At 38.4% G+C, this 27828-nt stretch overlaps 1 protein-coding gene across 2 annotated transcripts in view; it reads left to right on the top strand.

The window, feature by feature from the left end:
• The window catches only part of ZNRF2 (zinc and ring finger 2), a 60784-nt gene that overhangs the window by 12846 nt on the left and 20110 nt on the right, over window positions 1–27828 (top strand). For both annotated transcript variants that reach the window (XM_055707907.1, XM_055707906.1), the window contains exon 2: window positions 20683–20778. In XM_055707907.1, coding sequence (XP_055563882.1) covers window positions 20683–20778 — 96 coding nt within the window. The remainder of the gene's footprint in view (window positions 1–20682; window positions 20779–27828) is intronic.

Consider the following 27828-nt stretch of genomic DNA (forward strand, 5'->3'; position numbering starts at 1 on the left):
CTATCCACAAAGATGCAAAATTAAAAAGAGTGAAAAACATAAGCAACCCAGGAAACTTTAACCTCAAGGGAAATCCTCTGAAGAGGATGCTGTATTTGTAAGCAAGGGAGAGGAGGAGTCCTTATGGAATGGTGGTGTTCAGTGTATTACTCTTACTTAGAGAGAATCTGGATGCTCAGATATGTGTGCAGATACAATTGTTTTCCCACCTCTTGAAGTGTGATCCTGTGACACACTAAAGCTGTGCGTGCCTAGCTTATTGAGAGCCTCTCGTTTTTTCTTCCTTTTCTCTGCCCTCTTGCTGTTTTCTGTGTGGATGAATCACCTTACTCACAACACCTGTATTAGTAACTGAAGTGCTATTAGAAACAAAAATAAATATGCAGAAATACTGATATAGCTGTTTCTTAAAAATGTTCCTTTAAAAAAATAAATAAATGTGTCTTAGTTTAGGACTCTTCTTTTTTTTCCTAGAAACACTTCATTTTGGGTATTATATTTACTTGGGATTTTAAGTTATTTATCCTAGTTTTATCTAGTAATAGTGCAAGGTGACTTTTTAAATGGATTCATTCTCTTGATAATTCTAATGCGTGTATTATAACCGGTCTAAATACTAGCCAGCTTCCCCAAAAGCTTTCTTTTGGAAAAGAGGGGGCTAATGTGAAATTTCTGACCTTCTGTATACTGGTTAATCCGTTTGTGAGTACTATTTGCAGCAGGCTGGGCTTGCTTTTCTAAAAAGCGACCTGTTTTTAGCCAAAGCAGAGTTCTTTTCAGTGCAACCCTCACAGGGTGCACAAGGTTTCTGTCCCGTGGCCTGCCACCTGTATGTTGTTGGTTCATTGACCTGAAGACTGCATCACTGTTACTTCCTAGATGTAAAACTGCCTCCTCCCAGCACAGTGGTTGAACATTAACAGAAAGCTGTCAAACCCTACTGTAATAAAGGAAGAAATTTGGAAATTGTGATGTACATTTTTCTTTTTGTTAGTATTTTGAAGCATGCAGAAGTTAAAACTGGTTAAGCTTGCTTCCTCAAAGATCTAACCATGTAAATATGCTGTGCATATAGCACAAGGCATTAAAACCTGGAAGTTAAATGTCAACATATTAAACTCTAATCCTTTCGGGTTTCTGTTTATGCCTTAAAAATTTTGTAAATTTACAAAAATTGGGTGCTTGTAATTCAATTTCAGACGTGGAATTTCATATAGTAGTAGGAGTCTAAGAAAAGCTTCAAGTCAGTACCTTGTTTTTCCTGCATTTTCTCTACTGTAGTTTCTCTGACATGTTTAGCTTTGTGCTCCTTCAGGCAGTGATGACAAATGTACTAGTTACAATGTTTTTAAGCTACTGGTACAGCTAAAACACTATGAGGACAGCTTTGCTGAAGTCAGTGAGTCTAGCAAGGGCAGAACTCTTGTTATACTTACACATCTGCCTTGAAGACCATAGTTGCATCTGTCAGGAATTTTCATATATAACTGACAAGGACTCCTTCCTCTACTGAAGGAGTAGAGCTCTTTCTGTAATCTCAGTATTCACATCTTTAAATTGTTAGATTTATAGCCCTCTGGAGAAACTCCTAAACGGCAAGCTAATTTTAATGGTGCTTTCTTAACTGTGAAAGTCAGTGAATGGTATGACAATTGAACCCTGTAATTGAGGATTAAGAATATCACCTTAAGTACTTGTCTGTAGAGGGGTAGGTATAGAGGAGAGATACTTTGTCAGTTACTGCTGTATCCAATACTTCAGCACTGCATTCTCCTTTCTCACACTGTTGGAAAACAACAGGCCTTGCTCTCGACATTATAAATGAATGTTTATGATTATTTTTAGGCTAGTAGGCATACAATGTCTTTTCTTCACAAAGCTTTACACAAAAGTGGTTACAAGAAGAACACGTTTATTTCTAATGAGTGATGTGTGGGTGAAAATCTCTTTGCTCATGATCATAGCACTTGAAGGGACCTTGAGGTTAACAGTTCCTTCCTGGCATGGAATGTGGGGTCAGCTGGGTTTAGCCTGTTCCAAGCAGATGATGTTTATCTATTCTTTAATAATTTCTTAATGGAAAATCATCTATTTCCTTGGGTATTTTATTTTGACAACTAATTTTGCCATTGGAAATGTTCCTTATAAGCAAATTACTTAATTTCACAATTGATTTCCAAATTTGAATGCAGAAATTTGTGATTGATGCATTTTTCTTAACAGTAGTTCTTTCTTCATTACAAATGTGAAGGGCTCTTGTTTCCTTTTTAATTGTACTTGAATCTTTCTAGCTATTAGATATGATTTCAACATGGAAATGTAACTGAAAGGGCATTTATTGCACTATTACAGTTTATTATATCTCAGTTTTTATATTTGCTTACTTCAAATTAGGCTTGTAGAAGGCTCTGATTCACTAGATGTGCCTGACAAAAAAGGGCTAGAGTGGTAATGAAGCAGACAACATTTAACAATAAAGTAACTGTCTTAAGTGTAAGTTGCTGTTCCTGTCAGTGACTGTCTGCCTAGCCAGATTCAAGGATAGATTGATAAAACAATTAATTAAAAGCAGACTTATGTAGAGAGTTCTCTGTTACTACCATTTGTGTTAGCTAGTAAACTTGAAGCAACTTCTTCCTTTATAAACAAGCAAGCCAGCTGCAATTATTCTTTTAAAACTCAAAGCACCTTATTGGGCTGTGAACAACCTTTCTATAACACAGACAAAAGTACATTTGTGACTGTGTATGCAAATTGGCACTAGTGCTGTATAAATAGAGGAGCATTTCAGGTTTGTGTGGGTTTTTGGTTGCGGTGTTTGGATTTGGGGTTTTTTTTATATATTTGCATATTCCTCATCATCCTTTGCACAAACTGAAATTAGTATCTTTGTGTCTTTAAGCCATGAATCTTGCTTTCAGACCATTAAAAAAACATTAAAAGGTCTCGATTCTGGCCTGGCTGCAGAAGACAGACTTCATTTATTAATAGATCTACTTGTGTCGTTGTGGTATTTAGCTAACTGCACTTAATAACAGGATTAACAAAAGACGAATAATCGAGGACGAGTTGTTCGGTGTTGAGTGCACACTCTGTAGAAGCCCAACGGAGGAAAACCCGAAGCGCCGGGCCAGCCGCGCCAGGCGGGAGCTGTTCAGCACCCGCGCCCTGGACAGCTCAGGGGAGGCCTCCTCCGCGGCCGCTGCCCCCGCTGCCCCCGCTGCCCCCGCTGCCCCCGCTGCCCCCGCTGCCCCCGCTGCCCCCGCTGCCCCCGCTGCCCCCGCTGCCCCGCCCGCCGCGCGCCGCCGTCCCGAGCCGGCAGGTGAAGCAGGGTACCTTGCAAGAATAGTGCCTTTCGTGGTGGGCCGAAGCTTTCTGGCTGGGCTGCTGAATTGTATTTCAAAGATCAAGAGTTTGTGAGAGACTTTCACTTGTCCGGGTTCCCAGCGGTACAGAAAGCAGCTTGACAGCCTTGAGAGTAGACCAGATGGATTTCCCCTGGAAGGCTTTTTGTAACTCTTTCTAAATCTGACTCATATACCTACCATTCCTATGTGTTCCTGTTGGGTTTCTTTGGTTTGGTTATCTGGGGCTTTTTTTTTTTTTTTTTTTTTTTTTTGGGTTGTTGTTGGGTTTTTTTGGTGTGTTTGTTGTCGTGTCTTCTCCCCGCCCGCCCCCCCCCCCCAATCTGACTTGGGATTCAGAAGCTCAATCTTCATCTATTTGTTCACTTTTATCCAAGAAATAGATTTCTTGTCACAGCTTTCCCAAACGTGGTAAGCTAGCTTCCTTGTTCTTAGTTTCATCTCTGTTATTTGTTCTTTCATGTTGTTTAAGGACTTTCTGGAGCTAGTTCTCATTTTCTGCTAAAACTTTTGTTAGTCTTGTAGTTTCAACTGAACTTCCCTGCTTGGTTCCTTCCAGTAAGTGGAAGTAGAAAAAGAAAATGGAGGTTATACAGATCCTTTCTGTTGTCACGCTGCCTGTTCAGTTTTCTTTGACACTATGTGACACCACTTTTTAAAATGAAATTATTAAAATATTTGACCTTAAGTGATTAAAAACCTGGAGAAACTTCTGATATGTTTTAAATTAGTATTAAAGATGCCTTGAGCAGTAGGAGGCTCACTGAAAGATTAGCTTTTTGAAATAGCACTAGTCTTTCTTGACAAGAGGTTAAAATCTAGAAAGCAGTATTCTCAAATATTTACTTTTGGAAAGGGATAGTTATGCATCTAGTAATGCTGAGGTAACAAGATAAGATCCATCTTTTGTGTGGAGGAAAAAGAACAAAACATGTAAATAATTAATTTCGCTTAATGGCTTTCAAAGCCAAGATGGAAAACACAGTAATACTTTGATTCATGTGTGAAAACAGGGTTTGTAAATACTTCAGTGACCTTTTTCCTTTCTTTTTATGACCCTGCTGCAGAGAGCTATGTGGTTTCAATATTTTTTCCCTATCATTAAGTGCAGTTTATTTAAGATAGTATGTGCTTTTTTTCCTACTTAACTGTTATCTTTTTACAAATGTCTTGCAGGATTTTCCTTAGGGGTGGGAATCCTAAGTAAATTTTATTTCCATTTTGTACTGAAGACCTTTCAGTATGCTACCATACCATTATGCTAGCTTCTGTAAGAACATCAGCAGCTTTTTATTCAGTTTGCTACAAAGCAAATATAAAAGGAGGCCACATGCATATCTTGCACTCCTTCCCTACTGGAAGAAATAAAGTGAATTTCAAGAGGGAAACAAAATAAACGTGTTTTGATTTTCAAGTGTTAGAGTACATGCGTTTCAATTTCTAAAGGAAAAATGGAAATACCATCATTAAACAAAATTAACATTAGAGTTTCCTTAATGTCCTGGAAAAGCTGTGTTTCAAAATTGGTTGTCCCTAACTTATGGGTAACTTTGCTTTGTTTGGGTTGGACCTCAGCCGTATATCTGGGAACTGTGGCAAGCTATTGGGTAATTTCCAGGGTTGCATTGCACTTTTCAATGTATTTTTTTCTCCCCTTAAACTTCCTTCATTGGAGAGATGATATATAACGTGATTTTATTTATAGGTCAAAGGTTTTTACTGAAGTCGCATTCTAGAAGTTATTTCCCTGGCATTCTGATTTCGTAGGTTTGGTATAAGAACTGTTTGTTCCCTGAGTACAGAAACATAACGGAGATAGGATAGTAAATGAAACACTATTCATATTTGCTTGGATGGGGGGGGACACATGGTTGGGGTATTTATTTACATTTAAATAAATCTAAAACCTACTTTAACAGATTAGCCAGTGCGAGACAAAAGCTGATAGTGGTGGGTTGGTCTTTTTTTTTTTTTTTTTTCCTAGCATCATTTTCAATTTCTTTCTGTCTCTGAGGGAATAGGAGTTGATAATAAAAGTTGTCATAACTGGGGCGGTAGGAGTTGTCCCTGTATCTGTTATAAATTGCTCATCTAGTAGTCAGTTGTCTGTTAATATGGACAGCTACAAAGATTTTCTTTTTTTGGTACATTTGAGATTAGAATTTTGGTCTAAATAGGTTTTAAAGACTCAGATTTGTGTATGCATGTTCTTGCCAGAATATTAATAGATTAGAAGACTATATTGTTCTTTTAGTACTTTGAATTTATTCCAGAAGGCTTGCTGTTTTATTTTGCTGAATGGTACTACCCCTCAACTTTGTGAGACACCAGGCTGGGTTAAGAGCAACAATAACATACTGCAGGATTTATAATTCCACCTATGTTGTAGCTTGAATAACATGAACATGTTGAATTGATGTAAATGCATCTGAAACATTGATTTATTTCTTTTTTTTAGAGCCTAAATGAACTTTTTTTCCTCTTGAAGCTGTCACTGTATGGTTCCAGAGTAACTAGGTGACAGTGTAACAGGATTAGCCTGTCTCAAGATCTAGTGCAGTTTGTGTGAATTTTGTTGTAGGTAGAAACGTGATGAATGAGTCAAAGTGGTTTTCATTTTTCTTTCTGGAAGTCATTGCATAGCTGTTAAGTGCTGTGAACTCCCTTCCTTAACTAAGAGCTTAATTTTCAATTTTGTTTTGAATGTCTGTCAATAAAAATTGTACTACCTACACAATAGTGAAGAAAGGCAGGTTTGTGTTTAGGCTGACTTCTACCAATAACATACTCTCATGTGTGAAATATTTATATTCCCATGTGTATAACATAACACTTCCAATGGCATTGTACTTTTCCTTTTAGGCCAGCTTCTGGATGGTTTTGATAGTTTTAGCGAAGGTCTGTATTACACCAAGAGCAGAATTTCAGTCTGGCCCACGGCATTCTGCGGGAAGTACCAGACAGACAGGGTGTCAGGCTTAAGTCTTCTGTTTATAGAACAAGTTCAGTGTTCACTCATTTTTCAACCTACAGCTGGAGGATCTCCCTGAAAGATCAGGCAGCTGTTAAGTCTTCTGTAGCCTGCCTGTTGCCCTGCGGAGAGGTCTTCCAAGCCAGAAACTGCTGTTGTAGGTTATAGGATTAATAAAATGAGTGGTACAATGTCTACACAGCTCTGGAAAGCAAAGAGATAAGTTTAGATGTTTGAATTTTGACTGTACAAAGCCAGGAATGGTATCAAGTATTGCTTCTTCTCCATGGAAAAACAGTAAAAGTAGGTTTCTTTTATAGGCACATCTCCCAGTTTACGATTTCTGATTTGATACAACTGCTGTAAAGGACAAGTGTGGCAAGACCTCTGCTGGAAAGAGGAAAAATGTGCTTTTGTGATGACTGACAGGGATGTCAGGCTTCCTTTGGGAGCTTTTATAAGGTGTTCCTGAGTTATGGTACTTAAAGGGAAATTTAAAAAAGTTGCTTGATGAAGCAACAAAGCTTGGAAGCAGAGGCTGTCCTTTACATGCCTGTGGCTTACTTCTCAGTAGTCTTTTAATACAGGTAGAGTTCAGCGTGGAAGAACTGGAACAAATCTGTCTTTTTCACCAGAGGTCATGATTTATGCCTGGCTTAATCTCAGTAATTTGTTGGTGGCCATACTGTGAAATATATCACAGCTGCTGTTACTACACTCACGTGCGATGGACTTGTCTTCTGAGGGCTTCTGCTGAGGGTTTCTGCTACAATGAAAGGAGTGAATTTAGGCTGATGCCCATGTGAGAAACAGCTACTTTGACCTTTTCTGAAATTCAGAATAAGCAAGCCACCCAGAAAACTGATAACAAGGTTTGAGTGTGAGTTATCCTTCAAGAGCATTGTGGGGATTTTTGTTTTGTAAGACGTTGAAAGTACTACTGAAATAGAAGTCTTTTTGAAGGACTAACACTCCTCATAGATAAAGGAGGAGATGTAATTTAAAACAAAAATGCCTGTAAATGATGATAATTCTTTGCAGTTCTTAAAACCTAGTCTGTGAAAAGTCACAATGTGACAATTCAGTACACAAGTACTTAGCAGTATAAAATCTTTCTTGCTTGGAGAATAGTTTAACTGAAAATGCCTTTCAAGAACTATTGTTTCTTTCACAGAAGGTTTTGGGAAGTGATTTTTTTTCAACCTAGAATGAAAGGCTACAGTGGGAAAATAGATATAAATCTAGGCTCTAATCATTTTGGCATTCAAATAGTAGTAGTCCTGCGTAGTCTTACCTCAGGACTTTAGATACTCTAAGTGATGTGAGATTCATAAATTTATTTTTAGTGAGTGCCTTGCACTTTAAGAAAGCGGGAGATGAAGAGAATTAAATCCTAGTTGTTTGAGAAGGGCTAGGTGTTAGGTTATTTAATGTGCATCATTTCAAGTTGTTTTTTTCTTTAAATAAATTGTTTGCTGCTGAAGTATGTATGTAGTACACATTTGGGGTGCATCCTTCATTAGCTTGTCTCTTGTTGTAGAAGGCCACAGTTTTTTAGTGTGGGATTTGGGGCTTTTTTGTTTATATCATGGAAAGGTTTACTTAAACGCACCTTACTAGTCTTTGCCCTCTAGCTGCTGGTTTGATCCTACCAGTCTCCAAATTGTTTTATATGCTGCTGGCAGGCTGGCTAATACAAGGTGCAACAGGCTGCTCTGGTGCACCACGGGGAAAGCTCAGCATCTTGCTGGCTTGGGCTGGTCCCCACCAGCTGTCACCACAGGCAGGACGGGACAGTGGGAGCAAAGGGACTAGTGCAGCCAAGAGACAGGAGGAAGGTGAAGGGATGAATGAGCTGAAGAGTGCAGGCTCAAACTCTGGCATTCTTTGCGTAGCCCTCAAGAACTGTTCTGAAGAGCTTTTCTCTTCTTTCAAAACCAGATTATTAATTTTTTTATGTTTAAGCGTTTTATTGTTTATATTTTAACTACTCAGTCACTGGTTTTAGGGATCTGTCATAAAGCCATGCTAGCTCATTAGGTAAAGTGTTGGTTAAGGAGGCAGTGCTACATGGAAAGGCGGAACAAATTTAAGTCATGGTTTCCTTTTTCTGTGACCCTTGTCTCCATGTTGTGGGCAAACAGGCATTTTTATATAAGGTGACACCTAGAGACTTAGGAGCGTGGTTTGATTTTCTGTGTAAACTAGGGCAAATTTCTTACTGCCTTTCTAAAGTATATAATGGAGACATTGTTGCTGTTGTAGCCATTGCTTTTTCTTGTCTGTTTTAGAGTGCAAGTCCTTGGGAGGAGGGACTGATACATACATGCGAACAAACATAATGGCAGCACTTGGCATGCTATGATCCTGATCTTAGCATTCCTGAAACAGGAGTACTAACCATGATCGCTTTTTAGTCAGTTGTTTAAAAAACAAACAAAACCCAACACCCCTTTCTTATTAAAATATAATTTATTAATGTATTGTAGTGTCGTGCTAAAAAAACACACTATCACCCCTTTTTTATTAAAATATAACTTATTAGCATATTGCAGTTTCATGTTATCTCAGTATTCAAACAGATGCAAGACGGTGTCTGCTTTTTTCATTTCTAATGCTTATATATATATCAAATGACAGGTCATGATTTTCTTTGAACAGTGAAGAACAAAACATACTACTGAAATAGTTGCAGGTTCTTTTACCTTAGTAGCATTATGGATGATTAAAACAATGAAAGTATATACTACTTTACATAATAGCCATAACTGGATAAGTAAAAGCGTTTGAGTTACCATGTTGTTTTTTTAAACTGCTGAAAAGTCAAAATATAATTTTAACTAATTTGTTCCAACTGCACATCCCTGTTATAACTTATTTACAGTCTATGCTCTGTGTGCATGCATATGTACATCTTACAGCATGATCTGGATAATGTAAACAAGATTCTAAATGTAGATGTTTAAAACAGGTAACTAACCAAATTTCTCAACAATTTGATAGACCAATGCAGTTGTAAACAGTGAAAAATGGAAAATGTTCAGTGGCATTCTCTACAAAGGTCAGTTAAAATGTGGTACACAAAATATTTCTTAACAATGCATTCAAACAGTGGCATCTTAACTGTGAAAAAGCAAGAATTACATTGCCGACTTAGTTGCTGTGGTAGGAATGATGTGGCATGTTGTGAAATTTTGGTTGGCTTGTGATTTATGGATGTTTTGTAATATTTTGCAGAATATGGTATGGGTGCTAGGTATTCTCTGAATAGAGGTAAAAGGCTGTAAATATAGACAAATCTGTCATGACTGATACGTTTAAAGCATGTAAGTCAATAGGTTGATTTTCTTCAGCTTTTTACTGACAATAGTTAAGAAAATTTGGTGGGGGTTATTTCTTCATGGGTTCAGTTCTGTCTTTTTCTGAACCAATTATGCATCTTCTTTACTATTCCTCTTATTATGCATTTTGCATGCTTTCTTCACTGTGATACATCCCCAAATGTTATTAAAAGGTTCTGTCTTAGAAATAGGAGGGTTTACGAAACTAGTTAGTATAACACATAAATGTGCCTCATTCAAACTTTAAAAACTGCTCTCACATTTTATCAAAATTTGCACATAATTTTAAACATGTTCTGTTAATACTGAAGGATTTAGTTATCCAATTTCAGTGTACACCTTTCTGAAATTATATGTTTTGTAACCCTTGGTCTTCTCTCTATTTTGTAAGATTCTCTTTAGTTATTCTGTTAGAAGTCTGGCTTCTACATCCTAGTTTCTGCATTAGTACATACACTAAGGTAAATATTTTCCACATTGGAAGAATGGAGTGGTCAATGCAGAGTAAACTTCTCCAAGTTGAATTTTCCATTTAAAAACAAAAGGCCGCTTTATGAGAAACAGGGATACTGGTACTTTTAAAAAGTTACTCCTTTGTGCTGAGGGTAAATGCTATTTTTCAGCCTGGACTTTTCTACTAGGCTCGGTCCTTATTCATAAATCATACCTTTACTCTGGCAAAAAAAATAAAACCAAACCCAACCAACCATACTCTAGTCTCACTAGCTTCAAGTGAATGAAAGTAGATTAGTCCATAGGTTAGATGTTTCCCTGCAAAATTAATGAATTGGTACCTTCTGTGGAGGACTGCTATTTTGAGAGCTAAAGAGGGAAAATACAGAGTATAATAATTCAGGAAAGTCTGCTGTTGTGCCTAGGTAATAAAAACTCTTGCATGTGTGATTTAAAAATGAGATGAAAAGCACGAGAAAACAAGTATGCTTTGAAATATTTGTCCTTTCTTGAAACTGTACTTTTACTAGGTATAACTCCTCTGTTGTACTGAATGATAAACGTAATTACAACTACATTTTATATGTAATTTCAGGTTGCTGTCAAAAAATGAAACATTATTATGTTTGGAATGAATATTTAAACACCTGGGAACATCCCACATAATTTACCTTATTATTTACATATTTTCTTCCCAGTTGTAATCTTTAATAATTTTGCATTCTGACTTTTTTGTCATTGATTGGTTTTCCCCTTTTTTCTTTGTCATTGCTACCTCTATTTCTGCAGGAACAAGTAGGTTATTGGTAAGTATTTCAACTAAATCAGACTTTACAAAGTTTTGCCTTAGTGAGGACTTATTTTTTTTTACCCTCACTTCTTTGGTAAAAACTTTGTAGATGACAGACCAGTTGTCTGTAAATGCTGTGCTTTCTCAGGTCTCCATTATCGCCTTGTTTGTGTAGTAGAGTAATAGTTTTCAGATTCTCTGAGAGACTTTGTCTTCTGCATGCTTTCAAGCAGCATCATTATCTGTGCTGTCTTCGAAGATGCTGCCTTCTCCTGGGGCTTGCTCCTTTGTTCCTTCTGTCTGCTGCGTTTCGAGTGCAGTGTTTACTTTGTCTCTCCCATTCCTTTTTTTCGCAAGACCTCGTATGCATTTTGGCCAGTTTGCTCAGAAGACTTCTCTGCGTCCAACAAGATGCTCTGTTTCACGTGTTCAGTTTAGTCATCCTTGTCAATCATTATTCAGCCATTTTCACATCATACCTCTTCCCTTTTAGCTATCATTAAATATCCTCTCAGCATGGTGTAGCCACCCTTTCCTCTCTTAGTATCATGCTTCATGTAATTTTAATCAGATTTGTTCATTGTACAGTACAAGTTTTCAAGATATTTATGTCTCTGCATTTTCAAAAAGTAGGACTTTGTTCTTTCTTCTGATCTTGGGGCAGGTCTTCTTATACTTCCTTTTAAATGATGTGATTTCTAATGGAAACTTTTTCTTTAACCCTAGTGTATTTTTAAAAGTAGTGACTTTACTGACAGTGTGAAGAAGAGGAGGGGGGTGTAGACAGACTTGTTCCCTGTACTTAAAAATTTGTAGTTATCTTGCCAAATTACTCAGTTACTCCAGAAGAGCCTACTTCTGGCAGTAGAACACCATTATCCTGTCTATCTTTCACAACTTCCATTGTGAAATAATGAGTGGAAAGACCTTTTGCAGGTGTTGGAGGAAAATATTGTTCCAGGCAATAAGAGAAAGCTGGAGGAGCAGAAAAATTAAGGAAGAAAGAAAAAAAAAAGTATAGTACAGGGGAGACTAGGAATGAGAGAGAAGAATTCTTCCTCATGGAACTGTGATAGGTGAGTAAGAAGAAAAAAAGCAATGGGAATATGTAATATCTCTAAGTAAGAGTTTTAAGACATTTCATTTGCATAAAGTTTTCAGACCTCCAAGCTGGCCTGCAGTGAGTTATTTGTCATCATCTGATAATACAAGAACTAAACTTGTTTGACAGGTTAAACTTACCTGCTGTGTGTAAATAAAATACGTTTGTGCCCCAAACTGTTGACCATGCCTTCTGGCCTACTTGCTTTCTGAATAAGGTAGTTGATTGGCCTCCAAAATGTGTCCGGTCTGGCTTAACTGCATATTCAGACAACTTTGTTGTCCTCCATACAGCTCCACCAGATTTCTTCAAAATGGCAAGAGCCCTGCTTGTGCAGAGAAACTTTGGAAATGGCGATAGGGCTAGTTTCTTCCCATACTACTGGTGTTACCCTGCCAGTGCGGCTAGAAGGGGCCATTGCTCTTATTTTTGCTTGCCAGAGATCTGAGGATGGGTAGACATAAGAGAGAGGGAAATCCTTCCTTTGTTGCACTTGATTCAGATTTTGGAAGGGAGTCACCACACGTGGATGAGAGAGAGAGAGAGAGAGAGAGAAAGTGTGTTCCCTTGGGTTCTCTTGCCTGCCCCCCTCCCTTGGGAAAGACTCTATGGAAATTAATGGTATTCTTCTGGGGAAAGTCTTGTTTATAAGTGGAGGGTTTGGTCACTGATTGAAAATAGACTTCTCAAATGTAGTAAGCAAAATTTTAAATTCATCTGGACTTAAGGTGTGGGTGGAGCCTGTCTGACATGAAAAGAGGCATGCCTTTACAACTGCAAAATGAAACTCCCAACATAAGTTTATAGTCACACTTTTTCTATCTTTGGCTGCTTCTGTTCTGTTGAGAAACTTGTGGTATGGATTTGTGCTGGGGTGTGTGGGGTGGTCACATCTGCAATGCAGTTACTAAAGTAGTATGTTAAAGAGTGAATTCATAACTTACAAGTCACTTCACAAACTGTTCTTGTTTTGTGTGCTTGTCAATTTGAAAGTGCAAAGACTCTAGGAGTATGGATGAAGAAGTCTTCAGCAGTCTCATTTGCCTTGACTGCAGGTCCCTATGGATGATGGGATGGGGGGGGTAACATCCACCTGCAAACACAGGAGCTAAGAAGGTCTTTTCTCCTCCTTTTGTGGGGTGCTTGCATCAGTCTAAAACATCCCTCTTAAAAAGCTGTTCTTCTAATAACAGCTGTTCTTATTTTTGTATTAAGAGGTAAAATCAATCTTTCCCCAGGTCTTTCCTACCTGTACTTTCGTCTTCTTTTTTGCAAGATATTTTAGCATGGGGCTCTTTTTCTGTCTTTTAATGGTTATGCATCAGTTTCTAAAAATGTGCAACTGTCGTTTATAATCATCATCATGTTACTTTTACATTAGTATTAGACACCTGAAGTTGTGCAGTTGATAAAGGCTTTATGTATGAATGAGAAAATGTCTTGTTCAATTTCTCTTCATGCTGTACTGTGTTACTTTTCAGCGATTGATACTGAAGATCTCATTTTCCCAATTACCAAGATGAAGGGAGCTAAAAAGAAGTTATGTAGTAGGATTCTGTCTGTCTTAACTTCTGGTTTAGGAGATTAAATACTATCCACACATATCTTCTCTAATTATTCCATAAGTTCCTTAACTAAAATAAGTTTCAGGTTTGTTTTTATTCCTCATTTATATATCCCCCCTTTCCCACTCAGTGCTGTGGGAGCTCAAAGGAAGTACAAGAGAAAAATCCCTTGTGTCCCTCAAGGAATTAACAAGTGTATTTACTTGAGTTTTATGGCACAAAAGTGGGGAATAAAATCCCTCTAGATTATAAGCACAAAATCAGTAAGTGCTGAGAAGAAATTATTTGTGCTTATCCTGGTCCAGTTTCATAGAAAAGACAGAGTTTGGAACTTTGTATTGTTTTGAGGGAGTATTTCTTTATTTCTTTTCCATCTCCAGAAGTCTTTCCAGATGGTGCTGTGTTCTCCCAGCTTAGGCCATTGTCAGCATAGGGAAGAACTGGAAATTAGAGAACTAGATGTATCTTTTCACCAAGACACTTTCTCCCTTAATAAAAAAAATCTGTACATAAAATAGAGAACTTTCTCTGAATCGCCACTTGTATTGGGAGCTACAGCACCTAGAAATTCTTCTGTAGAGAGTTCCTTAGGAACTGGTAATGCTGTCTTTTATTTTACCTTCCAACTTAAAGACATTTTTAAAATGTCAATTCTCTGTTCTTGAGTTAGGTGTGAAATAATAGTCATATTCTCTTTGATGGTAAGGATAAAGTTGCCAGGTAAGATGGTAGCTGTGGTAAAGCAGTACACTTTCATGTATGTACAAAGCTTCACAGTTTTGAGCTTAAGGAATTATTCATCCTGTCTTTCCATTTCAGCTGTCTGAGGAGAAGAGGAGAATTCTGTGGCCACATAACTTTAATAGACCATGTAGTCTTTACTGGAGGGGTTTTTTTCTCTTCTTTAAGTTTTACAAAGTACTTTAGAGAAGGAGGGAGTAACAGAAGTTTGACTCGACCAGGACTGTTCTTACTTCACCAAGAATCTGAATTATTTCCACCTATTTTTCTGCTGTTCTTACAATCTCACTTCATGGTCCTCTACACAGTCGAATACGAAAGGAAGAAGTGGAAGAAGTAGAGGCATTAGACTCTGAGTTTAATAAAATATTTATGCTATTCTGCTTTATATTCTCATTAGCAAATTTAGTATGGTCTAGGTGAAAAAGTAGATGGATGCTGAAATAGTTGGAAAAAATACTGTAGCTGCTGTAGGAGAGCAGTTCAAGTATCACAGTGGTCTACTTTGGGTTCATTTTCAATCATCTTTTTTTGGAGGATGGGCACTTTAATAAAGGAAATATAATGCCAAACTCATAAGATCTGAAAGCATTATGGAGGGCAAAATTGGAGTTCATAATTGTTTTTAACATGTTAGGAAAGTGTTCATAATTGATTAAAAAAGACAAATAAGAATTATTAAATGTGAGGAGAAATGAAACCTACCACTAAAAATGGGACCTGGCTAGTAACAGTTCTGCTGAAGATTTGGGGATCGTTATAGGCCATGAGAGGAATAAGCCAATAATCTGTTGGTTTGTTTAAAATGTACATACCTATATACACACATGAAGGAGATATCTCTCTAGATAGATAGATCTATATACACCTAGCATAACAGAATGATGTGATAGGCAACTATTAATTTCTGCTTAGGATTTGTGAAGTCTTAGCCTGAAAGCTCTGCCCAGTTCCTGGCAATGCTGTATGTTACAGTTGGACAGAGTCCAGAGGACAGCAATAGGAATAAAAGGTTTGGGCATCAGGGCCTGTGAGGAAAGTAATATTAGAGTAACTATTTTTTTTTTTTTCAGGCTGGGGAAAAAGATGAAGGGCACACATTTTCCAGTGTGAACATGTTTTTTTATATTGACGGCTCTTACCGCCTGTTTTCCATGTCTACTGAGCACATTAAGAAGTAATCAACTATTTTTCTAAGTGAAGGCTGCCAGATTAGAGATAAGATTTTTCTAACTCCCTAGGAGTAGCTGATCAGCATTCTAGGTTGTCTAGGATGACTTACTAAAAGTCTCTCACTAGTTGGTTTTTAAGGGTAGATTAAGTCCTCTAAGTATGTTTAACTCAGTCTCCCAGTATGGGATAGACTTGGTGACCTCTTGAGGTGCTTTCTAACACATTTCTCTGGTTATGTGAGGTCTTTTCTGTTTTCTGTGGGGATGGGATTATTTGTTTTGTTTTAGCATCATTACACAGGCTTTATTTGTGTGACAGGAATCTTTCATACCACCCTCATACCATCATATTTACTGGATGCTGTGGTTCAAGATTGTCTATGCTTAGTTTTCTAAGTACTGGAGAACAAGTGCCAAGTATGTAAGTAACATTTGTCAGGCTTCTTTTTGTCAAATACATGATAGAAAATATGTGTATGCAAGGATTTCTCTTTTCTTATGACTTCTTTAAATATGAACCATTATCCATCTTATTTGAAAACACAGGGATACAAAACCCTAAAACACTACTTATGTTGCATGCTTATTTTAAAAGAACAGCTGCTGTCATTATACTTTCAGTTGGGTTTCGGCAGTGTTCCTGTTGAGATGTTTTCTGCTGAAAGTTACTCTGATCAGGCTGATGCACTCTTTTACATTGGTGCAGATTTTATTTGTGGTTACTTCTTGCTACAACTGTTTAATATTGACCAAAAGCATCATCCATTGTTCTGTGAAAGTCTAATACCACTTTAACGTGTTTTCTTTATGTGCAGTTCTGTGACACTCTACACTGTATTATCTGAAAGCTCTTAGCTCTTTTTTTTTCCCCACCACAAAATAGATATTCCAGAATGAGTGCCAACACGATTTTGAAAAAAAAGAAAAAAAAAAAATAATAGAGGCCCAGGAGTTTGTTATTTGTTGGATGGTTTTTGTTTGCTTCACTATGCACTGAACTGCAAGTTTAACAGTCTGATGTTTGCAAAGGAAGGCAAACACTGGAAGATACTAGTAAGAGGTTGAAATTGGTATGAGTAGAGGGAGTAGCCACCCATTGACCTGTCCCTGTGGACAGTTTCCAAGTCTGCCAGAGATGAAAGTTATGTGTTCAGTAGAGGGATGTGAGAGAAGACAGGATTTCTTGGAGAACTGGTGTTTTATTTGCAAAAAACGGAGTCGTCTTAGGAAAGTGATACATTCAAGAGAGAATGAGAGAGAGAATTTCCCTCTAAAGATTTAAATTGTGCCACTTATGCAAGTTTAAGTATTCCAAACTTTCTGTGCCACCTTGGGATTTTCTAGTAGCTGTACTGCAACTGTCTGTTCTCGCTCTTTTGTTGTAATTGTACTTTTTCCCAGAATTATGGTTTTAAGTAATGTGTTACTTTCAGTATTGTGGCCAGAATTGTGACAGTAGATGATGAGAGCTTGTAAGAATTTGTCTTCCTGCCTCGTAAGCATGCAGTTGTAGAAGTCAGCTAGAGGCGTGTGGTAGCTCGGTGTTGGTACTCGGCTCTTTCCTGCTGTACAGAAAGAGAATGGGGTGAGAGGTGGTTCTTCCCCTGACTTAGGCTGTATCACAGACAATGTCCTCTCTGCTGTGGGAGAAGGAAGGACAGCTTTGCAGTGATATCCTGACAGTGACAATCCTAATACAAAGTTGACAGTTCCTCATTTTGCATGAGGATAAGGGATGCTGTGAAACAAAGACCTTCGTAAGAGCTGGATTTTTACCTAGAATTATACATTAGCTCTCTCCTTGTAAAGAATGAGAGGTTTAAGAGAACACTTTGTTTGTTTTGTTTTGTTTTTAAATTTTTAGAGGACACTTCACATGATGCCATCTCCTCTGTTGACTACTCCAGCTTTGTTGTCCAGATGTCATGAATGCATTGTTTATCTGCAAAACTCAGTAAAACAAGTCACGTAGAGCACAAGTTATTTTTGACCTGTTGCTGATTGTTAAAAGTCATGTGACACTTTCTTGAAGTTATCAGAATTGTTCCTTAAGACTGGTGGTAAAAACAAACATAGGCTATAAATGTTGTTAGCCTGCTGGGCAGTGGTACAATAGAGTCTTTGTTCTTACAGAGTACTTAATTGGAAACTAGGTCATGAAACTATTGGCTTCTGATTTGAGGAAAGGTGGGAAAATACCAGCTTTTCTTTAAGGACCTTTAACTGACTTGTGGGCAGCATTGATTGTTGACTTATATTTTCCAAATACAGTTAAAAATAAATATTGTGTCTACACTCAAAATATTTTGTTCTTTGGGGTTACAAAGAGAGTTGGAAATTGCCATTTCCTTCACACAAAACATACACTGTGTATCTCTTGGGGAAGATGGTTAAATCCAGGAGCTGGTTGTTGCAGCAGATCATTGTGAAGGAATGGAAAGTTGGATTTCACTTGCATTTGAAACATGTTTCACCAAGTGGTGTGAGCTCAAGGCTCTTTTTCTGCTGTTATGCTAATCTCGGGCATGCAGATGATGCTGGTCACTGGAAAAACATCTTTTCCACAAATTTACCTTTACCACTGGCAGCTAAGTTGGTCCATAAGGCTTAGTTAAGTGTGATGTCCTCTACTTTTTGGGTTCTTCAGTGTGCTGTTTTGCACACTGAGTAGAGCTACAGCAGTCAGATGTCCCAGACTTGCTGTGTCAGGAGGGTATTTGTAGTTGTTTTAACTATTACCTTCAGATCCTCCTTGACACTAGACAAGCCGCAAGATAGCGTATTGTTAAAATACTGCATTGCTAAAATGCAGACTGTTTGCTAGGTTTAGGTGCAGGTACATGGGAGTATAAGTGCATTCAGTTGAATACTCTAGGTGGATAACCAGAAAAATTTTTCACAGTTGTCTCTAAGTATGGTTTCAAGTAAAAGCATTATTATTATTACCATCATCATCATAATTTACCCAAACTCTCCCTATTGTTTTATTTGGATTTAAGTATTCCTTCCAAGCATTCCTTGGGTATGTACCTTCTTAATAACACTGTTAACTTTAGCAGTGGTTCTGAAGACCTATTGATGGTTTTCCCTGCCCCCTGTCCCTCCCAATTAGACGTGCTGATGACCCTAGGGAATAAGCTAGAAGGGTTCTGTCCAGAAAGCAGAGAGAATCTGTTAATGACTGTGCCGGTGCTTAACTAGCCGTGAACATGAATGTTAACTTGCTGTAATGCAAACAGTCCCTTCTGGCACAGCAGGACTCAGGCTGCAGCATATAAGGAAGTTATGTGCTTTTCACATCAAAATATCTTGCCAATTATGCCTTATAGAAGCATATAAATGAGAATACTGCATGGATCTTAGTAGCTTTTGACTAGGCTTAAGAGTCATCAGCTGCATTAGGCTGATAAAGGTTGAGAGAAAATTTACCCCAGGTCAGTTTCTGAAGAAAACTGTGACAAAACAGTTGTGGGTGGTTTTGAGTGTTTGGAGAACAGAGATACTAATTTCAATTTTAGTCATGTTGAGATGCAGCCTGTGGGAAGGAGGCTGCATGGCCGAAGGGTCATTGACAAAGCTTTCTACAAGTACATTAATCTTTTCAACTTGTTTTTTCCAAAAATGTGTTTGGCTGTGTATGCTTATTAACCTGTGGCCGTAACTGTTGTTTGTAAAGACGTAGGTTGGAGGAGGAGGGTTAAAAATAAGGAGAAAAAAGCAATACTTAAACTGAAGTGTAAGATTGACACAAAAAGAAACAGATGTGAATTGCTTATGACTAAAATGTGAAGAATCAGGACTGTACTTTATCTGAGGAAGTGGTTTCCAGTACATGTTCAGCTGCTGCTCAGAGTTCCTCATGGGTGTTACCAGTTGTCTGCTTTGACTTGTGTCCTATTAGCTGCACTAAAGAAATAAAAAACATTGCCTTGATAAATGAAATGCATTACTTCTATCAAGTACTAATGCTTCAGGTTAGTTGCTTGACCTACATCTGGATAATAATTAACAGTAAAGATCAAAATTCTCAGGCATCAGTAACTTGAAAGTGCAGCATCAAGTTTCTTGTCATTCTTGACTGAGTCAGTTTATTGTGAACTCCCAAGGTTAGAAGTATAAAGCAACGGGCAACAAACTAAAACATGTGGGAGCAGGCCCAGATGTGGATGTTGGTGGAAGGTGCAGTGGCCTTTTATACATGCCTGCATCGTTACTTTTCAACAGCATCAAAGAAAAAGTTGTTTCTTTGCACTGAGCATGGAATTAGATATTTTTGCCATAGATTGTCCTGTAGGTATACTCCTTAACAGCTGTTATGCATCAAGATCCCTGTTGGTGGCTTTTTGTCTCACTTATGTGTTAATTATTCAGCAGATCAAAATTAGTCAGACTTTTCTCAGACTTCTGTGGACTGTGAAACTTGCCCAACCGATCTTGTCTTTTAACTGGAAGACTGCTGTCTTTGGTAATGACATAAATTAAGGTGTTAAGCAGTTTTGTCATGGACTATTACGTAGTTGCATCACAATCCAGACTGTCTTAATTATTCTTTACCCCATACTGCCTCAGGCTGTGACCTCAAAAGCTAAACAAGGTCATGCTTGGCTAGGATGAGAGAAGTCGAACAAATTTAGTGCTACAGGAAATATTAGTGATTCAGTAGGTGAGGCAACACCCCTGAGTTAATGTTTTCCCTGTGCCCCAGACGGGTAAAAGATGCTGCAGCTTGAGTGCTAAGATGTAAAACTGAGATCCTTTGTTAAAGTTTCAGTGCTATTCCTGGTAAAAATGAAGATGGTAATTCAGGGCTCCTGCCCAAGTTCAGATTTTAATAGCTATGTTCTCTACACATTGCTAATTTCTGTTTTAGTAGAGTCATATTATCCTCTTGCTCCTGTCTTAAACTGTTCTTAGAGTTGTTGGGAAAGTTTGTGTTCCAGAGGTGCTGACATGTTTCCAGTTGGCAACAAATGAATTTGCAGAAACAATGGTCCATTCTGAGGTCTTTTGAAATCAAGGGAATTATATTCATGTAAGAAATGTCAGGTCAAAACTAGAAAGCTGCCAAACAATTTTATTTTCTTTCTTTTAATGTGGGCAGAATAGATTTTTGGCTTGAATATGTAATAGTTTATGCCTTGAATAAGTGTACTCACACTTAACATATTTTTATTTTCCTTAGGATTCAAGTGCCCTGTATGTTCAAAATTTGTATCTTCTGACGAAATGGATTTGCATCTTGTGATGTGTTTGACAAAACCAAGGATAACCTACAATGGTAAGAAAGAAGTAAGCTGATAATTATTTATTGATTTTAAACATTAGAGTGATAATGATTCTTTATTTAGAAAGATACTCTGGTAACTAGTTCAGTGGACTCAGAAATCATGTATGTTTTTTGCTTGTAGTTTATTTTTTCAAATTAATTCCGAAGAACTTCATCTTTTTTATACTGCATGCTAGTATAATTTACACTGTCGACTTGATCTGCAAGTGTAAAATTGCACGTACTTGAGCGCGGTTTTCTCATATTTTGACCACAAGATCAGACATTGGTCAGTGTGTGTTTAGTGCCCACTTGAGATATGTGTAGCTTAAATGTCCTCTCATCTAAGGACATCAAGTAGTGAGGCAGGTCAATCAGGTCCTCTTCAGGGGACATTATTAAGGACTGTTACTTGATGTATTGTGCATGTACACATTATTCAAGAAAACCCTTTCTTGAAGGTGCTGAAGAGCTTTCTTCTTCTGTAGCTGATTGTGTATGTGATACTTCATAAGGACTCGTAGTTATGTATGTTTTTGCTATTTCAGTGAAACTTGCTATTTTCAAAAGAATTGCCTGTGGCAGCTCTGTTTTTTCCCCTGCTGTTAAGCTCTCCTAGGCAACCTTTGATGCAAGGTAAACGGGACTTTTGCCACTGTTGGGATCAAGCCTTTCTATCACTGTGGCTTAGGCTGACGCTCAGTTCTATGGCAAGCACACACAAAGGTTTCAGAAAATTAGGAAGTAGAAAATCTTCCTGAAATCTTAGTGCCTACTTTGGCAGAGCCGCCCTACCATCAGGAAATTTTAAGTGCCTCCTGAACTAGCTTATTGCTCACCAGTCATCAGATGTGGAATATGTGATAACAGAATGCAGTCAGGAAGAAATTGTAGAGGAAAGGGAGTTGGACTCATTTTGGAGGTGCACAGCAACAGGTTGAGAGTCAGCGGTCACAAGTTGCATCAGAGAAAAATCTAATTCAATGTAAGGTAGAAATGCTACATAATGAAGGTGCTGAAACATAGTAGCAGGCACCTGAAGAGGTTGTGCAGCCTATGTTCTTGGGGATAATCAGAAATTGACTGAACAAGGCCCCAAGCAATTTAGTCTTAGTTCTGCTTTGAGTGAAGGGCTGGACCAGAAGACCTCCAGAGGTCCCTTCCAACATAAGTTATTTCTTGCGTAAATAACCTGCAGTGTTATGGGGTCTTTGACCCTCCTGGCACCTTGCTGTTACGGTACCCTACACTGGGGGTGGTGTGGATGGTGTTTGGGGCTTTTTTTGATAGTTTGTGTTCTTTTTTTAATTGGAACAAGACTTGAAAGATGGTTAAGCCCACCTTATTCTTTGTCTGGATAACAATAATGCTGGCCCTTAATTACAAAAATAATTTAGAATCATATACTTAGAGTTGTGAAATCCATTTCAAAGCACAGCACTTGGGAAAAGTATTTTATTTTCCTCCTGGTGTTACCACATATGTATTTGAGAAGATTGACTTCATCTAACAGAGTGGGCTTTCTTTCTCTTTGTTTTGCCTTTTTTAATTCAGGACTGAGCATTTTTCCAAGATAAGTTGATAGACATCTGTACTGATGGATGCTCAGCATTAGGGTGAAGCAGGCTAGTTGCCCCAGTCAGAGAGAGATAATGCACTTGGGATCAGTTAGGGTGGAGCAGGAGGAGGCAAGCTGGCAGAGCACAGCCTCTGGCAGTAATCCAGCTGATGGGCTGTCCACAAAGTAAAAGCTGACTGAAATCCTTTACCCCTGTTGCTTCCTACGTGTACATATGAGCCCACTCAGCTGACTAACTTTTTTTCAGAGGTGCAGCAATTACATAAGGTGTAACCCCTCGGTAGCGTTTGTGATGTTCATTTGTATCACAACAGTGCCATATTAAGACTTTTTTTTTTTTTTCTTCCCCTGCACTCTTTCTCTCAGCTGGCACACTGCTGGTTGGAGCTCCTTTGGGCCATATTGTTACCTTTGCACCATCTGTTAAGTCAGCAAACTTCCAGATAAATGAGCAGAAGTAAAACCTGTGAGTAGCACCTGAAGCCACTATCTGGATAATCTGCAACGCGACAAAACCCGTTGTGGACAAGGGAATATAAGTTATTACCAGCAACATGTCATTTCTCAGTTTAGGAGTGTGTCTGCTGTATAGAGAGCCTCAGAAACTCATTCTAGGAAATTGTTATGTAAGTTTGAAAGGAGAAAACTATTACATTACATAGGCTGGTTCGAAAGACACACTTATTTAGAAGTGTGGTCTCATTCTCATAAACTTAATAGAATTGTACATTGATCCTTTTAACTCCAGTTGGTTAGCTCCTGGATTCGTGGACTAAATCTTCAATTATAGCCTATAGCTGGTTCTTTAAATCACTTAAATGTCCTCATAAAGAAATTGAGTATATAACTTCAGAGTTGTACAGTGCTCAGTTGTTACTTTGTGGTATGATTGTGATCCCTTTAACAAACATAATGAAAGAGAATTAAGTAGCAGATTGGTAACTTAATGCTGCCATGATTGCAGGCCCAGAATTACATATGAATGCCTATATGCATGCTTTTTTTTCTTGAATACTTTGCTGTTTGCTGTGAAGAAGAAAAACGCCGGTGATGGATCTGCCTTTTTGTCATAAGCTGTAAGGAGGACACCTCAAGTTTTGCTTGAGAGAAGAAAAGATGCTGCTATCAACTTTGGATACCCAAGTCTTCCAAAATGGAAGGAATCTCTTTATGCTTTACTTTCTCGTTGCTGTCTTGGCCTTATGCCATACATACTCAAATAGAGCCAATTAGTCATCATGTGCTTGTGTTGATCACTGCTGGTTCCCACTTCTATTACCACTAGCAGGAAAATTATCTTTTTCCCTCCCTCCTTTTCTCTCTTAAATTCTGTGTTGCTAGTAGTTGAAGGGACTTTGCAGGTTCTGAGGTGTTTAAAAACTGAACAGTTGGATTGAACTGTGCTTGTGTCTAGTTCTGTTCTAGATGTTTCCTCATGATACTGTAAATGTCTTAGTTATTCTTTCTAAGAAACAGCAGGGAGCTAATTGTATGTATATTGTCATTCTGAGAAGAGAGACCTTCTTTCTTTTTAAATGTGAGTCTGAGGCATACAGTCTTCCCCAGAAAAACGTTATAAGACTTTTTAGTTGTGCTTTGAAGTTAAAAAACATTAATGAGTCCTCCCAGGCAATCTCTAATTGCTTTCTGAGCTACCTTTGTGCATTGCATTTGGCAGTAGGAAGGGTCAGTGAACTGCAAACTCTGGCAGCTGTCTGATTTACATGTGTTTTCTGAGAGTGGTCACAAACTTGTCCCAGTTCTATGCTGGAAGTTGTGTCGATTTTCATATAAATAAATCAGTACATTTTATTAGCCTTATTCTTTCAAAATCATGTGACTTGCCTGCAACAGAGATCTCATTGCTGACTCAATTTGGCATTTAAAAAGAGCTCTTTCTTTTTTTCTATGGAACTTTGTTCCACATCACATAAACTACTTGGTAGTGCTCACACATGAACCGATATCTAGGCATTTTGATACAAAAGCTGGTTAAATGAATGGAATTGTGCAAAAACATTGTGGCGTTTGGTGTTACTGTCTTAGAGCCATGTTTTTCTTAGCAATTAAAAACTCTCTTCATACTGTTACTTGCTGAGTTGCTGAGAAGCCAGAGTAGGTCCTGGCACTGGTTAGCTACAGGTTGCCAAAAGCCAGTTTTATGAAGAAAGTGGGTTACTTGCTAGTTGACAGATTTTTTTGAAAACCACTTTTAAAATATTATATAGCCATACCTGTACCTTTGAGCTTCCCCAAAGTGTTAAATGAGACCCCTTGCACCATCTCGTTGGAGTTGCCATGGTGAGTTATGCAGGCAGCCCACTTAGGGGCTACTCTGCAAAAGATGTTGCTTACAAGGTAGCCCTGTGTTTTGGTCAGGCAGGGGCATTTACTTGAATTCACTCAGTGCTTTGGAAGCCACTTGCCTTTAGCTCCTTGCTGATGATTAGACCTATCTGGTGAAATTTAGATTTTGAATATAATTATTGTTCATTTTTGTTGTTTCAGTGTTGATGCTTTTTTTTTCACTGGAAGATGTTTTATAAAAACTGAGAATCCATAGGAGAGACTTGTGACTTCAGGGGCACGAGTTTTAGATGCTTTTGCAACAAATGCAACCAAAGAAACCTTGCAGTGGTTCTGAAGTAATTCTGTTTTTCATTTTAAAATTCCTTTGTTTGTTTCTCAGAACACTTTATAAGACTTTATTATTATTCTTCATTTTTTTTATTATCATTATCATCATTATTATTAAAGGGTCCCTGTAAGAGCAGGGACTAGCAGCCTGGCACCTGGCCAGATGGGGAAGCCAGTGACCCTGGAGAGCTGGGGAGAGCCAGTCAGCTCACTAGACTGGTTGGCTGGCTTGGCAAGCCAGCCTGTCCTCTTTCAAAAGTTTTGATTGAATTAGCACATTCCTGTGGAATATTTTGGGTTTCATCAAGTCAGCAATTTGTGTTGGAACGCTGGTCTACTGGAAACTTTCTAAGCAGGTCTCCTCAAAGCCGCTTGCTCAGGGGTGGTACTGCTCTGACATCAGTGTTGCTTTCACTCAGACTACTCTGCATTTCATTCCAATGCGGCAGTGGGTCTGATTATTGGCCAATGTATTTGCTGAGGTTCATTTTAAGGGGAAAAGCTTACGCTAGTGTAATTTCAGAGAGGGAGAATGTTGAGACATCCAGTGCATGAGCTGCTAGAGGCTTTTTCCTTACTCAAGGTAACAGCTTTGCAATTATTCTTTTTAAATTACAATAGTGAATTTTTTAGCCCTGTCATACCCCAAAAAGAGCAGAGGACCCATCAAAGATAATACAGATTACATATCTGATTTTGTATTCAACATTTATCCAGCTCTGTTTTGGATGGAGGATTAGCGTGTGGAAAGACTGTTACGGACAGGATATTGAAGAATTAAGGTAGGTGTACAGAAAGGAAAACATGAGTGAAACTCCATGTGCTTTTTTTGTCCAGCAACACACTTTGTCTGCTGGGGTGTTCAAATCTAACACCAGGCACAGCTAGCCAAATGTTCCTCTGTTGTCTAACCGAATTCAAAGTGACTGGCCACAACAGTGCAACTGATTTAGGTTAGCAAGGATGGAAAGCAGGGTTTTGTCATGAGGATTTAAATATACTGTTTATTCTAAATCAGTTTGGGTTATTGGGTTTTGTCTTGTGAGGAAACAGAAATGCTGGTACTGCCACATGCTGAGACAGACCTGCATGTGAGTGAGAATCCTGAGCTGGAAATCTCTATGAGCAATAATCTTGCCAGAGGAGATGTCAACATCTAAATGGCAGCTGTTAATATAAGTATTTTGATCAAAAATAGAGACTTGAAGATTGGCATGAGTCACTTAAAGGATTAAATAAAAATATTTTGGAAATATTCTTTGTGAATGGGACTGGCCTCATTTTTTCTAACACAAGCTATAAGCTCTGTTGATTGGTGGCTGCTTCAGCATCTTTGGGACAAGCTACTTGTGCTGGAACTTACTCAGTTTATATTGCTCAGTAGAAGGGAAGAAAAATAGTGCACCTTAACCTAACACTTGAACCACCAAAATACATGATTCTGGTAGTTCTACCCACTGCAGTGACTTGATTTCCTTGGTCACGTCTGTGCGTAAAAAAAGGGAGACTATTTTACTCAGCAGGGATGATCCTGTCAACTCTGATGCACTCAAAACTTCAGTCTTGAATGAAAAGCATTGCTAACTTAAAGTTCACTTCTCTGCCAGGGTTCCTGAGATCATGCCCTAAAAGACCTTTCAAAAGGGCATCTTGCCAGTCTGTCTGGAAAAGCTTAAGCCTTCCTCCTTGTCCTCATCCTTTAATAGGACTAGACTTTCAGCAAAGCAGTACGAAATAATACTAAAGCAAATCAGTTCTTTCATTCCACTTAATCTGAGTTATAAAATTTTCCATGGGATTTCTCAATTCTTCCATTTTTGGCGTTTAACAAGATTCTTGGCTAAAAGTTTCTGGTTTCTTGCTCTGCCCTAGATGGTGTGCATGCTGTGTAAGTATTTTAACAGGACACATAAACAGACACTCATCCTGTGCTTGCACTTAAAAACCTGACATTTACTCTTGTTTTGATCTTACGTACTCATGAACATCCTCCAGAGTATGTAGGAGGTTCATTCAGTTTCCTTGATGCTTTAAAATTGTTCAGTAGTTCTTGAGTAACAGTTGTTATTCTGTGAATTGGTATAGTATCAGCTCAGACTTTTCATAGCTTGTCTTGTGAATCATTGTTACAATTTTAGGGCGGGAAATTGTTTGAAGAACACAATTATATTAAAATATATTGATTCGTTTCTACTTCCTCCCTTTGGGAATTGTTGGTAATGTTTGAGCAAAGAGGAAACTTCCACTGGTGTTCACCAGTGCAGGCTGTGGATAACTGTGCGTCCAAACCAGGCAGACTGCCAGGACGAACAGTGGCAAACTAGCTCTTCCTCCCTTTTGTTCAGTAAAGCTGTGTTTGCTTCCAACCATCCCAAATCTCTCCTTCAGCCGGTTTTGTTACCTCACAGAAGAGCAGTGCTGCAAAAGCAGCCTCTTATAGTGCGAAAAGCAGCCTCTTATAGTGCGGGTTTGTTGGGAGGGAGATTGTTCGTTTTAAAGAGTAATGCTGACAAATGTCACTAAATAAAAATACGCCCAAGTTCAACATGTATCTACCTCCTAAAGAGGGCAGGACCTGCTTCAGTGACCCCATTTCAGTCTCACTGGATGAATTGGGTCAGTCTGCGATAGCATGGAGTTGCAGCACTTTGAGAGGCTGCAGTCCCTTATCATCCCTCCAAACTGTCAACCCTTTGCTATGGAGTCAAAAAAGCAAGCTATGTATTTCTAATGGTGTGGCTGTGAAGAAAGGCCCTAAAATGGGAACAGAGTGTAACTGAGAGGGAAGTGCTTTGAATGTCTGGAACGGCAGTTCCCAGAAATGCAGACTGCCCCATTTATGTTGG

This window comes from Falco cherrug, chromosome 4, assembly GCF_023634085.1.
Source record: "Falco cherrug isolate bFalChe1 chromosome 4, bFalChe1.pri, whole genome shotgun sequence".
Taxonomy (NCBI): Eukaryota; Metazoa; Chordata; class Aves; order Falconiformes; family Falconidae; genus Falco; species Falco cherrug.